Consider the following 17,736-nt stretch of genomic DNA (forward strand, 5'->3'; position numbering starts at 1 on the left):
ACTTCAATGGACTCATGAATTCAACTCTATAAAATTACTAATAATCTCCATGACAACCCCCCTCTGATTATAAAAATACTCAAGTAAAATGAATATATATATGAACTTACTCGATGTGAACGATTATATTCCCACATTTTATTAAAAATGGCTACTTTTGAATTCTAAACAATAAAAAAAATTTTTTTATTATTATTTTTTTATATTTTTTAATTTACCAAATTTTTTAATTGATCCGTATATAATTTTTCTAACATGTAAATCGTCAGAAAATCTTCTAAACTAAAACCTTGTTCTAAGAATAATTTAACAAAATCATGTCGATCACTCATTAATGCTTGATACATATAATCATTTAATTGACCTTTCTAAAAGAGAAAAAAGAAAAAGAAAAAAAGAGAAAAGAAAAGAAAGTAAAACTGTATAGATATAATATAAGCAAAGATGGATAGTGGTTAGCCGTGAAATCTAGGACGTGTGACACTTCATCCTAGTTGAGATTCGTCAACTGGATGTACCTACATCTCAGAGTTGATGTTCACTCTGGGACTCGAAATCAGTACTGTTTGCTTGAAACATCATCGCGTTACCAACTTAGCTACTGAGTCCTGAGAGTGAACGTTAACTCTGAGATACAGGTACATCCAGCTGACGAGTCTTCGAACGGGGCGAAACGTTAGTCAAATTGGATTTCACTGCCAGCCACTATCCATCTTTGCTTATAAGGCATGTGACTTCAGGCAATATCGAAGCAGTCCGCACAGTATGTACATATGCCAACAAGAGACTGATCAATTGCAGTCCTAAATAACAATGGGAAGATACAAGTATACAACATCAAGTGAATATAACTTCACCCCATTGCACAAGCTAGTGGCTATCAGGACTCACTAGGTGAATAGATAACGTGATGGCGTTTCAAACGAACGGTACTGGGTCCGAGTCCCAGACTGAACATCAACTCTGAGATGCAGGTACATTCAGTTATCGAGTCCCAAATAGGACGAAGTGTAGCGCGTCCTGGATTCCACTGCCATCCACCATCCATTTTTGTTTATAAACGATATTATATCTGATTTTTTCAACAGAAAATATATACGTTCGATCAAGAATAAAAAAGTGATAGTTGAGTTAACTAATCAACTATCATTAAGAACTTACTTTCCATTTTTTATTTTCTAAAAATATTTTCTCACGTGCAATATCAGCACGATTCAATGTTAATGTGATCTCTAATTGTTCTAAATTAATTTGATCTGATGCAACTGTTGAACCAGCTGTATAAAGAAGGAAAAAAGTAAGAAAAAGGATTACTGTTAGATCTTGGATGGGAATAGTGGATAGTCACTGTTGAGATCTATTTATGGACTACTATGCTCTTCCACGAGGGGGTAACAGGCGTAAGTAAGTAAGTAATTAATACTATACATATAGTTTTTATTGTGTAACTGATAAGTAACTAAACTATGTATATTCATATTCTTAATATTATAAGCTTGGAAGCATGATTGATAAACAAGGAGGATCGGATGCAGATGTAAAGGCGAGGATTGGCAAAGCAAGAACAACATTCCTACAATTGAAGAACATATGGAACTCAAAACAACTGTCAACTAATATCAAAGTCACAATCTTCATTACGAACATCAAGACAGTCAATTTTAGTGTACGTAGCTGAAACATGGAGAACTACTTCAACCATCATCAAGAAGGTAAAAGTATTTATAAACAGTTGTCTATGCAAAATACTCAGCATTCACTGGTCAGATACTATCAGCAACAGCGTTTTATGGGAGAAGACAAACCAGCTTCCAGTTGAAGAGGAAATTAGGAAAAGACATTGTAAGTGAAAATCACCAAACTGTATCACGAAGCAATCCCTAACTTGGAATCCGGAAGGGAAACGGGAAAGTGGAAGGCCAAAGAACCCATTACTCCGGGAGATTGAAGCAGATATGAAAAGAATGAATAACAACTAGAAAGAACTGGGATGGATTGCCCAGGACAGGATTAGATGGAGAATGCTGGTGGGTGGCCTATACCCCTCCACAAGAGGTAACAGGCGTAAGTAAGTAAGTATATTATAAGCTTGATTTTGAAACATAGACTATTATTATATGATTTACCGTTCTTGAATCGTGCTCAGTCTCTCACAATCACAGCCACTTTGGGCTAGATCTGTTCGGTTTGTATATAAACCCAGTATGTTTGAAATACAATGATTCATTTCTTGGAGGGTGAGATTTGTGTTGTGGACTCTACAGGTTCGGCTAGGCAGGAAGAAGTACCGATGAAAACTCTGGACTGTTCTGATGGGTTATTATTATTATTATTATTATCACCAATGGCTATATTCAAAGAAATGAAAAATAAATCTAACAATCTTTTCGTTACAGAGTATATTTGCTAAGTAAGGTATGATAGAACGTTTATGGATTTATATCAGGAGGGTTTTTTGTGGAGATTTCAGTAATTTTGACAGTTGAGATCATGAGTCAATTGAAGCTAGACAACCATGGAAAACCTGGAAATACTAGACGGCTGTTTCTTCCTATTGTGAAACTCCTCAACAGTGCGCATCCACGATCCCACCTCACGAGATTCCTACCCAGGACCTACCATTCTCGCGCGCGAGCACTTAACCACTAGACCACTGATCTAACCTGCATCCAACGGTGTTAATGTTTAACTTCAACCAATCCACGAAATCGAGCAACCATTCACCACTGTATTCAATGAGTTACTATCTCACAATAGACGTGGTTGAACCTTATTGAACTCTATTAAAATCTTAGCTACATTATGATATCTATATTCATCTTTGATCACCTTCATATGTCAGTTACTATGACAACTTTGATTGGATCAGTTTGTAAACAGTTGATGAGAATCTAACAAAATGAGATGAATTCATATTATCCTTCAACAATCTTCTTTGCTTTTCTCTCTTTAAGATAATCAATGAAACTATGTATTGAAAGCATGAGTCGATTGAAGCTAGACGACCATGGAAAACCTGGAAGTACTGTACGTCTGTTTCGTCCTATTGTGGGACTCTTCAGCAATGCGCATCCACGACCTCATCTCGCGAGACTCGAACCCAGGACCTGTCAGTCTTGCGCCAGAGGACTTAAGCGATAAACCACTGAGCTGGTTTTCTTTGGTGGTCTAATTTCAATTGACTCATGCTTTCAATTATGAAAATATTGAAATCTCCACAAAACCCCTTTTGAAACTATCTGTATTAAAATGAAGTAGTTGACCCAGTAAATCTTTATACATGAAGAATCAAACTTATATGATAAATCATTGTTCATAGTTAAGATCATGAGTCAATTGAACCTAGACCACCATGGAAAACCTGGAAGCACTGGACGGCCGTTTTGTCCTATTGTCAGTTAAGTGCTATGGCGCGAGACTGGTAGGTCATGGGTTCGAATCTCGAGAGTGCGGGATCGTGGATGCTCACTGTTGAGGAGTCCCACAATAAGACGAAACGATCGTCCAGTGCTTCTAGGTTTCCCATGGTGGTCTAGTTTCAATTGACTCGTGATTTTAACTATGAAAATAGTAAAATCTCCACAAAACCCCCTTCTGAATAAAATCATTGTTCATTCATAATTTTATATGAAAATAATACAATCCATTTTATGGATTACGTCATAGACATAAGTTATATAAAACAATCTGACGAGTACTACACATGAATATATCTCTATATATGTATATATGACAAAAGTATTACCTACCCCCTCCCCCTCCCCCCCCCAATTAACCTACCGAATAATATAGAAAAATGTGAATGTTAGTGTTTGTTTCCTCCGCCTCCCCCACCTCTCCCTTTTAAAAAGTAAACTTCCTTATTTGAATTAGGAACAATCTACATTCAAATTAGTTGGACACATCATTAATCATAATATAGTTTTTTCCCCCTTTCATTTATTGGTTGTTTGTTTTTTAAGTACAATCAATAAACAGACTATGGATACAAAATTATATCGTGAGAATTACCATAATCATTATATTGTAGGAATTAGCCATTATTAATGGGTATTGAATGGGTATATAAATGTCAATATATAAATGAAGTGAATTAAGATCATACATTATATTGACTGTAACATCTTTGATCTGTCTATCTAATACAAAAAGAGAACTTATGTTGATCTATGTACATTATAGACTTGATATGATTTGATAACTAGTTTATGTTTAAGTTAGACCATCATGGAAAACCTGGAAGCATTGGATGGCCGTTTCGTCTATATTGAGACACTCCTCAGTAAGTATGTATCTACGATCCCCCGGTTCAGTGATTCCAGGTTTTTCATGGTGGACTAGTTTGAACTGATTCATGATTTCAACTATACAACTACTGAAAACTCCACAAAACCCCTTTCTAATGGTCATCATATACTCACTAGTGACTGACTTCAAGAGATATTTCCTGGAGTTCTAGTCAGAAGCAGTGACCATTGGAGTTCAACCAGGTCTGTTGTGAAATGTTAACTCACTGAAGACAATGGTGAACGGTTGCTCAATTTCGTGAAATGTTTGAAGTTAGACATAAACACCATCGGATGCCGGCTCAGTGGTCTATCGGTTAAGTGCTCTGGCATGAGACTGGTAGGTCCTGGGTAGGAATCTCGAAAGGCGGGATCGTGGATGCGCACTGCTGAGGAGTCTCATAATAGGACGAAACAGCCGTCCAATGCTTCCAGGTTTCTCATGCTGGTTTATCTTCAATTGATCCATGATTTCAACTATAAAATTACTGAAATCTCCACAAAAGCCCCTTCTAAAGACTATATTTTAGCCAATGTATGACCTGAAACATCTCTAGTTAAATGTAGTTCAATGGACTACATTGCATTGTATGAATTAGTTCCTTTGATAAATTTCGATAATGTAATAAGAAGACAATGATTATGAGAACTATGTGATATATTAACGCAATACATTTCGAACGATCTGATCACATATATACTGGTTAAAAACATTTATATATAAAAATGGAGGGTCAACTAGAGTAGAAATGAGAGTAAGAGGAGACAAGACGTATTACATAGCAAAGGTTATTATCAAAGAAAGAACAAGGTTCATGCTCCATCGAAAACCTAAAAGAAATGAAAACGATTTTGTCACATCCCACTATGTTTACCAATTTAAATGTGTGTGTGGTCACACATACAAAGAGAGGAGTAATCATGATCTCAAAATTAGGGTGTGTGAACATGTACCTAAATGTTTGCAGAAACAAATAGAATCAAGTGACCCAATACGAGTAGAGGATGTTTACATCTATCATCCTCTATTGAGAAACATATAATGGAAATAGGTCATAAGATTGATCTTAACTCAGTTTTTGTGCTGTTGTACAAAAGTGTTAAAAGGGAGTATGTAAAGCGAAGAGGGATAGTGACTAACAGTGGAGTTCAGGACGCGCATTTCATCCTATGTGGGCCTCTTCAGCTGAACGTACCTGCATCTAAGAATTGATGTTTACCCAGGGACTCCAGCTGGCAACTCCCCAAATGGGACTAAATGAGCGTCAAATTGCATTCTACTGCTAGCCAATATCCAACTTTGCTTATACAGTTTATGAATTAAAGGAATAACGAGGCAATCTGCACATGATGCATATATACCAATAAAAGACTGATCAGTAGTGCGCACTGCTGAAGAGTCCCACGATGGGATGAAACGGTCATCCAGTGCTTTCAGGTTTTCTCTGGTACACTAGCTTCAATTGACCCACGCTTTCAACTATAAAAACATTTAATTTAAACTGTATAAGAAACAAAAAGAAAGGTATGAAATTCAATTTACCACTAGCAAGTAATGAAGAGATAACATAACCATCTAAATCAGAATCTTCTTCCATATCAAATACTGATACTAAATTTGTATATTCATTTATAATTTCACATAACATATTCACTTCATCAGTATAATTTGTATAATCTGGATGTAAATCACCAAGAAATTCTTCAATGATGGATTCAAGCCTGAAAATGTTAAAAGGATGTAAACAAAAAAAAAGGGTTAAATGATGTTCCATCCATTGTAATCATCTGAAGAAACATTGAAAATAAGGAGATATGTAAGTTGGAGTTTATGGGTATACTTACTTGTTTACGCCTGTTACCCCTCGTGAGGGAGGAGTATAGGCCTACCATTAGGACTCTACATCCAACCTTGTCCTGGACAATCTTTTCCAATTGCTATTGATCCTTTCCATATCCGTGTGTTCTAAAGCATTCCACTTTTCTGCTTCCTTTCAGGATTCCAAGTTAGGGCATGCCTAGTGATGTAGTTTGGTGATTACCTCAATGTGTGTCTTATCGACTTCCATAGTTTTTTCCTAATTCCCTCTTCAGCTGGAAACTGGTTTGTCATCTCCCACAGAAGGCTGTTGTTGATAGTTTCCGGTCAGTGAATGTTGAGTATTTTGTGTAAACAACTGTTTATAAATACTTGTACCTTCTTGACGATGGATGTAGTAGTTCTCCATGTTTCGTCTCCGTACAATAAAATTGACTATCTTGACGTTCGTATTGAAGATTCTCACTTTGAAATTAGTTGAGAGTTGTTTTGAGTTCTATATGTTCTTCACTTGTAGGAATGTTGTCCTTGCTTTGCCGATCCTCAACTCTATATTCGCATCAAATCCTCCTTGTTCATCCATGATGCTTCCCATATGCGTCAAAGTTTCCACATCTTCCAGAGGTTCCCCATCAAGTGTAATTGAGTTGGCGTTCTCAGTATTGTACTTGAGGATCTTGGTTTTTTTGTGTATATTGAGGTCAACTGATTCAGAGGCTGATGCTACACTAGTTGTCTTCATCTGCATTTCTTCGCGTCCATGGGATAAAGCTAGGTCCTCTGTGAAGTCCAAATTTTCTAATTGATTCTCAACTGTCCACTGTATTCCGTGCTTTCCATCAGACGTGGAGGTCTGCATAGTCCAGTCAACCACCAGAAGAAAGAGAAAAGGGGAAAGTAAGCAGCCTTGTCTGACTCCGGTCCTTACTTGAGATGTGTCCGTCAGCTGTCTTCCAAACTAGGCACTGAGACCTGGTCAATGCTTCCAGATTCACAGTGCTCCTACAATCCATCATGTAAAACATCTTGAAATAGAATTTATCGTGGAAAACTATCTGATTTGGAAGTCACTTTAAAATATAAACTTATTCTGTAGGTATCTGAATAAGAGTAGTTTTGCCTGGGTAATACCATTTTCTAGAGGACTTATTTGGGTTTATTATAAGACCATTGTACTCATTGACAATATTTTCTGTACGTAAAAAGATCATCTATTTAACATCAAAAGTGTGACATTAATTGGAGAGAAACTCGAAAAGACGAAACATCTGACAGATGTATTGCCTACTTATGAAGTCCGTCGTCCAAGTCCATCTATCAATATACACTTCAGTGAGTTCAGAATGGTTGTGTCTCTCTGTGATCACAACAACATCAGATCTTTTAGTTGACTTTGAATAGTCTAGATATCCGAATCCGAACATTTGTAAGATAGGTTGGTTTTAAGCCATCTCAACACTCAGCTTTTCTCATCATCAATTTATTCGAGTTTATAGGTAACAGATTTTAATTGGAACTTTGTAGAAGGTGGTTCTATGCTGACCACTAGGGTCAGTTGTTTTGTCTTACTGAAAACCTCAAGAATATGCATTCACAGCTCCATCAGGTATCGGACATAAAACCTTCTAGACTATCGGATCTAACTTAACATTTAAACGACGGAGTTGCCTTTCAATGTTGGTCTTAATGATTAAAACATTATATGATAAGCGTCTACGGGATCAAATCCGTCAGGGAGCACCAGTTCCCCCAAAATTACAGATAAACCTCTCTGACGAGTGCCAAGTAGCACGAAACCCGGTTCCGGGATTTCCTGTTGACTATCTCCAATCACCATATTGTCTCAACATAATGCACGCAATGTCGAGTCACCTAGAGTGGTGGCCACATTGCAACATGTTCGTTAGGATTCGACTTGCACTAAGAAGGACCTGACATACATGACGTTTATCACCACTCAGTGATCAGTCAATTGGGTAGAGAAATTTGAAAATCACCATTGAAGAGAGATAGATACAGTTGTCAGTTATATGATTAGATCAATGATTTAAAAGGAGGAAAAGCATAATGTATAATGCAAGTTAACTGATGTGTATAATTTTACATCATAGACTGATTTCAGTTAGATAATCCTTGAAAATCAGAAAGTACTAGACAGTTGTTTCCTTCTAATATGGGACTTATTTGAAGAATGCATCTACAATAGTATTAGTAATAGAAAGCAGAACTTTCGGCCTCCCAGTTAAAACTTGACCTTTAGACAGCCAAGTCACGATTAATTGATTTATCTATCTTAATCAGAAGGCGTTTTTTGTGGAGATTTAATGGGTGCGCATTGTTGAGGAGTCTCACGAAGAGACGAAACGGCCGTTCAGTGCTTCCAGGTTTTCCTTGGTGGTCTAGCTTCAATTGACTCAAGCTTTCGATTATCTATCTATCTATCTAATCAGTTTAATATACTTTTAAATCATCTTCCAGTCCCATTGTTGAATAACTGTCTCACACCATACATTACTGAACACCACTTTAGATGTCTTCTTACTATAACTCAAAGAGCCCCCTTTTGGAATTAACCATTAGCAACATATGTTGATGTTCCATGAACGAGGTTCTACACATAAATTAGACAGTTGCCCAATGCTTACCGACTTATTTAATCACAATTGATTGATCACTGGGTGATGATCAATGTCATGCGTAGCAAGTCCTTCTTAGTGCTGATCGAGTGCTATCCATAGATAACCATAAAAATTCAATAATCTTCACAAACTCCTATCTTAATAATATATATTTCACTCAAACTGAGAAACATTCAGTATAAATTCAACATTGAAAGCTCAGCTTCCGCGTAAACTCTTTCTTGAACCTCTGTACTACTTCGGCTGATGATCTACCTTTTATCAGCGTAGATTAATGAATGATGATGTACAGTAAATGTGTGTAACTTTACTATTAAGTAAGTATCACAGGTTTTCGTTGATCTTGATAACGTTCCATATAATAATAGGCAGATGTGATTAAAACTAGTCACTTGTAAACATGCTGAATACAATCCATATAGAGTTCACCCTCGATTGGCACCTGTGAAATTGGAGCTCTCTAATGAACCTATGCTCACTAATGAATTAAACGATGAGCTATTCCAAATGACCATTTCAGTGTGTATTGATCGATTCATCTGTCACCCCGGATCTAAGTTAGTCAACGGATTCTTGTTGTTTACATATACAAATTATCAGTTGTCATCTGTTAATTAGATTTTGATCAATACATAACCATCAATAAGTAATATAAAACACCTATTGAATGTAAATTACCTGGCCTCCAATGGTACTTGATCTTTATCATCAACAACTTCTTCAGATGCCATTTTATTCGCCGCATCTAATCCAAATGCTAATACATCAGCTGCACCAGATGTACCCTAATATATTAGATTAAAGGAAATTAAAATGTTGTGAAAATGAACTGATTGTATTTGAGGGTTTGTAATAATGTTGGTGTTCACTTAAATTACTGTTTTTAAAGAAAATCCACCTATTTAGTTTTATAAGCAAAGATGGATAGCGGCTAGCAATGGGATACAGGACATGCGTTCCGTCATATTTAGGACTCTTCAGCTGGATGTACCTGCATCTCAGAGTTGATGAACACTCTAGGACTCGAACCCAGTACCGTTCACTTCAAATGTCATCGCGTTATCCAATTAGCTACTAATTCCTGATATCCACTTGCTTGTGCAATGGGATGAAGTTTAAATTCACTTGATATGGTTTACTTGAATCTTCCCATTGAGGTTTAGGACCCAATAGCTAAGTGGATAACATGATGGTGTTTCAAGCGAACGGTACTGAGTTCGAGCCCCAGAGTGAACATCAACTGTGGGATGCAGGTACATCACTCTAACTAGTTCCAACTAGGATGAAGTGTCGCGCGTCAAACTAGATTCCACTTCTATTCACTATCCACCTCTGCTTATACTGCTTGTGACTTGAAATAATATCGAGGCAATCCGCACAGTTTGTACACATGTTAATATGAGACTGATCAATCGCAGTCCTAAATAACAATGGGAAGATCCAAGTAAGCAATATCAACCGAATCTAAAAAATCCATCTCTTTAATGTTGTTCAGTCGTTAAAACAGTTAGCCTACTGTTTTGATAAGTTTAGATTATGAATAAACCTTATAACATTTAGTATTGTTTGTTTGAATCTTCCGATTGATGTTTAGGACTGAAACTAGTCAGTCCCTTATTGCCATATGTGCATACTGTGCGTATTGTACAAACAAGTGGCTATCAGGACTCAGCAGCTGAGTGGATAACTCAATGGTGTTTGAAGCGAAAGGTACTAGGTTCGAGTGAAAGAGCGAATATCAACTCTGAGATGCATGTACATCCAGATGAGGAGTCCAAAATAAGACGAAGTATCGCGCGTCTTGAATTTCACTGCTAGCCACTATCCATCTTTGTCTATAAACCATATAACACTTACCATTTAATAATTAAATATTTTAATTGGTCAGTTAAAATACAACACATGAGAGATGACTGTCCAATGCTTCCAGGTTTTCCATGATGGTCAAGCTTACATCGACTCAGGAATTGGACTATTGAATTCATGATAAGGTTTTATTATTCATTCATGATTGAATAATAGACAAAACCTTTTGACCAAGTAGACATCTGTTCATCTTAATGAAGGAGATCCGATGAATGGTCTGTTTAAGGGGTTGATTTCATCGACTAGATATGTATTTAGTACATTGACATTTCAATACGACGTTGTACTTATCCTACACACTTGCAGATCATTGGACATGGATTACTTATTGATAATGTTATTGTAAAACTGACTTTTACTACGTTCTAATATCGGATGGAAAACTAACGGTTAGAAATTAAAGAATACTGGAAAGAAGTCCCACAATAGGACGAAACGGTCGTCCAGTGGTTCCAGGTTTTCCATAGTGGTCTAGCTTCAATTGACTCATGATTTCAACTATCGAAATTACTGAAATCTACACGAAAGCTCCTTCTGATGATATTTATATGAATATAATTGCTATTACTAATAATATTATCAGTAGTAGTATTAGTCGTAGTAGTGTAGTGAGCGAGAACACAAGCGGGGACAACCATATGTATATAAATACGAAATTACAGAATCCCTCAGTAAAATCTGAGGACCATACAGTAAATATTTCATTAGCAAAATGTCAATCAATTGTCTCAGACTTCATTGTTCCATACCAACCACTCTATCCTGGCAGCGACATCCCATTAGCCCCCAAATGCCCTGGTACGGCCGAGGTTGGTGAGAGTCCGCTCTCCTTCTCCAAATGCTCTCACATGGCCACGCGTATATAGCCTCTGACAAGGAAGTCCTAATCACGGCCTCCTCGCACCACGGGTGTTGTTCACGAAATTGAGAGGACGAAAAGCGAATGTCCGGCGATTTAACCGGGTTGGTGGACACGGAAAGTCCACCTAGGGGAGTTGGAAAACCCTCATTCCAAACCAATGGTGCACATGGGCTCCAGTATCCTGAGGGGAAAAATGGCGTATGAATCAATCGTTGGTCACCGGCTATTATGGGACCGCATCTCCTCACGATGCTTCACTGCCTTGTGGGTTAGACCTTTAGGTCAAAGGCTCGAGATGTGACCCCTTAAGAAAATCACCTGTTTCAATCTGGGCACCTTGGCAGTATCACAGCCTTCACACAAAAAAGTGTGGCGCATATATATCTGGTGCCCCTTTGTACCAATATGTATGTGTTTAAATAAAATAACTAAATAACTAAATCCTTCTTTTAATTACTCTACAAAGATAGAACCTGATAGTAACTATTTGTGATTAATGAGTTACATTACCTACTCTGCTCAGTGGTCTGGAGGTTAGTGTTCGCACGCGAGTCTGATGGTCCTAGGTTCGAATCCAGCGTGCATAGTCGTGTATACACACTGCTGAGAAGTCACATCCTAATACAAAATGATCTTTCAGTGCTTCGATGTTCTCAGTCGTTGCCTGAAATAGATTGGATCTTAATGTTATTAAATTTATTCGTATCAAATATAAAATATGGTAATTTATGAACTATTCCTTAAACTTTAACTACCTTTGTAACAACAATTGGACAACGATTACGAATCATTGAACAATAAACTTGACGTAGTGTAAATCGATCACCACCTACTACTAATCCACACATTGGAACTAAAATTTCTTCTTCACTACCAACTGATTTCCCACTTTTAGCTGGTTTAAGACTTGATTCAGTAGTAAGTTTATCTTTTGTTCCACGTGTAACAGATGCAGTTGATACAGGTTGATTACTGACTACTGGTTCACTTACACCTTTACTTAGAGCAGAATTACTAGAAGAACCACCTGTTATTGCAGACGTTTTACCAATTGATGTTGCACTTGTCTGTGGACCAGATGTTGTACTAGCTTGTCCACCCATAGTACTACCTTGTCTTTGTAATCCACCTAAGTTGACATTATTATTCACGTTAGATGATGTAGAAATACCATTTTGAGGTTGTTGTAAATGTGTTGTAGAACTGATAGGTCCACTTTGTTGACTTGTAACAGTTGTTGTTTGTTCTTGTGGACTACTAGCACAATTCCATAATGATATACATCTTTCAAACCTGGCACGTAGTTCAGCTTCTTTACCTTTTAATTGATCAGTTGTTCCATCATCGACTAAAACAAAAAAATTATGATTAGGATCTAGGGCACGTTCTTCAATATCACTACGAACAGATTTTATACCGCCTTGTGATAATGGATCAACTAAAATTGGTTCACTATCTTCAGCTTCTTCTTCTTCATCTTCTTCAGATTGATACACTGCTGTACCCTATAATATAAAAAAAATTTAATCAGATTAACAGTTGAGATTAGTATTTGTTAATTCATTATAAGGCTCTGAAAAATCCTAAGAACTTCAGTCTACCACTCTTAGTTACGTAACAGCCCATTCTAGGCAAATGTTTTTTATTAGAATGGGGTTTGTGAAGATTTTAGTAATTTTATAGTTGAAATCATGAGTCCGTTGAAGCTAGACCTTCGTGGAAAAACGTGGATGCATTGAATGGCCGTTTCGTCCCACTGTGGGACTCCTCAACAATGCGCATTCACGATCCCGCCCTCGCGAAATTTCGTGGATTGGTTGAAGTTAGACATCAGCACCGTTGGATTCAGGCCGGCTCAGTGGTCTATCGGCTAAGTGCTCTGGCACGAGACTGGTAGGTCGTGGGTTCCAATCTCGTGAAGGCGGGATCATGGATGTGCACTACCGAGGAGTCCCATAATAGGACAAAACGGCCGTCCAGTGATTCCAGGTTTTCCATGGTTGTCTAGCTTCAATTGGCTTATGATCTCAACTGTATGAAAAATTACTCAAATCTCCACAAAATCCCCTTCTGATAGTCTCACTATATCAAACAAAAGTGATACACACATGACTTACGTTCCCTCTAATTGTTTTTAAAGGCTTAAATTTACGTACCGAAGCATATGCATTAGAAAAATAGAAAGAAAAGTAAATATTTTCCTTACCACTTACTACGTCTTAGAAATTGAGGCTAGTTGGTCAACATGGTTTCAGAAGTACGATTGCCTTTTGTCTGTTTTATAATAGACATGTCGTTGATACTTCAGTCATTCAAAAGTGTTATGGTATTTCATTGAAGACATCGATACCTAAGGCTTTTAACCTGATTTATGTATTCAAAAAGATACTGCTGACAGTCTATTACTATCCTAAGAACTTCAATCTACTACTCTTAGTTACGTAACAGCCCATATTGGGCACATTTATTTTATCAGAAGGGTGTTTTGTAGAGATTTCAGTTATTTTATAGTTGAAATCATGAGTCAGTTGAAGCTAAACCACTATGGAAAACCTGGACCGCCGTTTCAGGTCACCACCTTGTTGTGGTCATGATAAAACTGAATCTAAAGAAGTACTGGACAACTGAAGAAACAACATTACGAAGGTCTAATATTAGCCTTCCTTCAAAATACTAACAAACTCAACAAATTCAAAATAGCTCTCAACAACAGGTTCTAAGTTTTTCAAGATCTACACAAAGAAGAACAAACTACTATAGAGGAAAACTGGAAAGAATTTCCCAAGACAGGATTCGATAGAGAATCCTGATGGACGATCTATGCTCCTCCATGAAGGGTAACAGGCATTAGTAAACAAATAATGAATGGATAAAAAAGTAAATTCATATAATTCTGTCAACTTCACAAACACAATTATCTTCTTTTCTGTCTACTATGATACTCTATACAGTATTGTAAGCTTAATCACTAATAAAGTCATTTTATATAATTGAAATCATAGAAGCATTGTTTGGCCGTCTCGTCATATTGTTGGACTCCTCAGCAGTGCGCATCAACGATCCTGCTAAGCGAGATTCTAACCCACGACCTATCAGTCTCGCACGCGCGAGCGCCTAACAACTAGACCACTGAGCTAGCCGGAATCCAACGGTGTTAATGTCTAACCTCAACCACTGCACGAAATTGGGCAACCGTCGAATTGTAATTTGTAACTATGTAAATACTACAATCTCTACAAATCCATAATACTGATAACAATCATGTACTCACTAGTAACTAGTTTTGACAGATAACTCTTATAGTTCTAGTGAGAAGTTGTGACTAGTGGAGTCTAATCTATGTTTAATGTTAGACAGTTATCCATCTAAGGGGTGTGCAAGATCATCGATTGATTGTAGGTAGATATTAACATTATTGGATATAAGCTTAGTTATCTGATAGTGTTAAAATCAGAAATACACTAAACCTTATTTAACTCTTGCTCTCTCTCTTGGTTTGTTAACCAATCAGATAATAGAATAGTTTTTATCTCTTTACCCAAAGTAGTTAGTCTGAATTCAAACTTATTCATTTTTATCAGAAGGGGTTTTGGTAGAGATTTAAGTAATTTTATAGTTGAAATCATGAGTCAATTGAAACTAGACCACCATGGAAAACCTGGAAGCACTGGATGGCCGTTTCGTCCTAGTGTAGGACTCCACAGCAGTGCACATCAACGATGCTGCCAAGCGAGATTCCAACCCAGGACCTATCAGTGTCGCACACGAGCGCTTAACCTCTAGACTACTGATCTGGCCGGCATCCATCGGTGTTATTGTCTAACTTCAACCAGTCAACGAAGTTGAGCAACCATTCACCATTGTCTTCAATGAGTTACTATCTCACAACAGACCCAGTTAAACTACACTGATCAATGCTTCTCACTAGAACTCCAGGAAATACCTCATGACGTTAGTCAATAGTGAGCATATGACCATTATTAGAGGGGAGTTTTGTGGAGATCTCAGTAATTTTATATAGTTGAAATCATGAGTTATCTTGTTATATATATATATATAATCCCATTCATCTATACTAATGAATGAATATCATAGTGTAGTACCTATATATATCTATTCTGTATAATGATTGACAAATTCAATAAGCATAAGTATTACTTCCTGTAGAGTTAACTTAATTCAAGCTTGATTTATCTTTCCTATAATTGTTTCCTTAATTTATCAACTATATATATATAGTTTGTAAGGTATGTAGTTCATTGTATGTTCATTAATCTGGCATAACCTATTTAGGTGTGTTTATAAGAAAAGCTTCCGATCCTTCGCTGTACAACTTACAATACAGTACAATCATTATCAAGGATATCATGGTAGTTGACAGGTTTATTTATTTATTATTTAAGCACATAAATATTGGTACAAAGTGGCACCAGATATATATGCGCTACACAAGTCACTTGATTTGTGTGCGTTTTGTAATACTGCCCAGGTGCCCAGACTGAAGCAGGTGGTTTTCTTAGGGGACCACACCCGGAGCATTTGACCTAAACGTCTGATCCACAAGGTAGTGGGGCAGCGTAAGGAGATGCAGTCCCATGGTAGCCAGTGACCAACGATTGATTCATACACCATTTGTTCCCTCAGGATCATGGAGCCCATGTGCATCATTAGTTTGGAATCAGGGTTTTCCAACTTCCCTAGGTGGACTCGCCATGTCCACCAACCCGGTCAAACCGTTGGACATTCGCTTTTCGTCCTTTCAATTTCGTAAACATTACTACCGGCAGTGAGTAAGACTTCCCTGATATACATTGAAAACAATGAACACTGTTCAGATGTAAATTCGTGAACTGTTAGTTAACATTTAACTTGAGATGACTAATTAGTAAAGTTTTAATGTCCCCTAATCTGACCCTATTTGGATCGTATGCTGACTGTCATTGAGATACACATGTCGGTTATCCTCTTATATCTCATTGACTTAACTTACGTTAGTGAATAACGGAATTAAATAAGTCAAATACGAGAATGAAGTTTTGAATATGTATATTTTGTAGTCCCCAAATGCCCTGGTATGACCGAGAGTGGAGAGAGTACGCTCCCCCTCTCGAAATACTTTCACGTGGCCATGCGTATATAGCCTCTGCCAGGGAGGTCCTACTTACTGCCTTCTCACAGTATTACTGTTGTTTACGAAATTGAGAGGACGGAAAGCGAATGTCCGGCGCTTTAACAGGATTGGTGGACACGAAAAGTCCACCTGAGGGACTTGGGAAACCCTGATTCCAAACCAATGGTGCATATGAGCTCCGGTATCCTGAGGGTACAATTGGCGTATGAATCAATTGTTCGTCACCGGCTATTATGGGACTGCATCTCCTCACGATGCTTCACTGCCTTGAAGGTTAGACCTTTAGGTCAAAGGCTCGTGGTGTGGCCCTCTAACAAAACCACTTGCTTCGTTTTGGGCACCTGGGAAGTATCACAGCCCCCACAGATCAAATAAGATTTGTGTGACTGTTCTTGGTGTTCTGGACTCAACTAGCTGGGCTAGGCAGTTAGCAGGACTGACATGTGCTCAAGACCGTTCATACAGCTTTTGTGTATCATTGCTCTGATCTATAATTAACTCCTCTCTGATTTAGCAAAGATGGAATCCATGAAGCGCGTTTCGTATTATTGAAGACTCAACAGATGGATGTACCTGCATTCCGCAGTTGATATTCACTCTGGGACTCAAACCCAGTACCATCCACTTCAAACGCCATCACGTTATCTACTTACATACTGAGTCCTGGTAGACACTTGCTTGTGCGACCGGGTAAAGTTTAAATTCACTTAGTATTCTACACTTGAATCTTCCCATTGATGTTGGGGACTCAGTAGCTAAGTGGATAACGTGATGGCGTTTGAAGTGAACGGTAATGGGTTTGATTCCCAGAATGGACGTCAACTCTGAGATGTAATACATACATCTGATGAGTCCCAAATAGAACGAAGTGTCGCGCGTCAAACTGGATCCTACTGCTATCCACTATCCACCTTTGCTCATACTGCTTGTGACTGAAAACAATATCTCAGCAATCCGTACAGGTTGTACATATGCGAATATGAAACTGATCAATTGCAGTCCTAAATAACAATCGAAAGATTCAAGTAAACACTATCATTTGAATATAAACACTTAGAATGTTTATTTAGCTAGTCAGAGATGAACAACGAATGATCTGATCCATGACTTGTTTCAATAAGTAGAGAAGAGAC

The 17,736-nt window shown here is 37.6% G+C and overlaps 1 protein-coding gene across 1 annotated transcript in view; it reads right to left on the minus strand.

The window, feature by feature from the left end:
• Smp_161640 (transient receptor potential cation channel,subfamily m, member, putative) overlaps positions 1-17,736 on the minus strand; it is a gene marked incomplete at both ends in the record, with an annotated part of 42,298 nt that overhangs the window by 13,416 nt on the left and 11,146 nt on the right. Inside the window, 4 exons of the mRNA XM_018791395.1 lie at positions 1,162-1,277; positions 5,830-6,008; positions 9,423-9,529; positions 12,228-12,970. Of these exons, the coding sequence (XP_018645452.1) occupies positions 1,162-1,277; positions 5,830-6,008; positions 9,423-9,529; positions 12,228-12,970 (1,145 nt within the window). The remainder of the gene's footprint in view (positions 1-1,161; positions 1,278-5,829; positions 6,009-9,422; positions 9,530-12,227; positions 12,971-17,736) is intronic.

Source organism: Schistosoma mansoni, assembly GCF_000237925.1.
Source record: "Schistosoma mansoni, WGS project CABG00000000 data, chromosome 3 unplaced supercontig 0077, strain Puerto Rico, whole genome shotgun sequence".
NCBI classification, from domain to species: domain Eukaryota; kingdom Metazoa; phylum Platyhelminthes; class Trematoda; order Strigeidida; family Schistosomatidae; genus Schistosoma; species Schistosoma mansoni.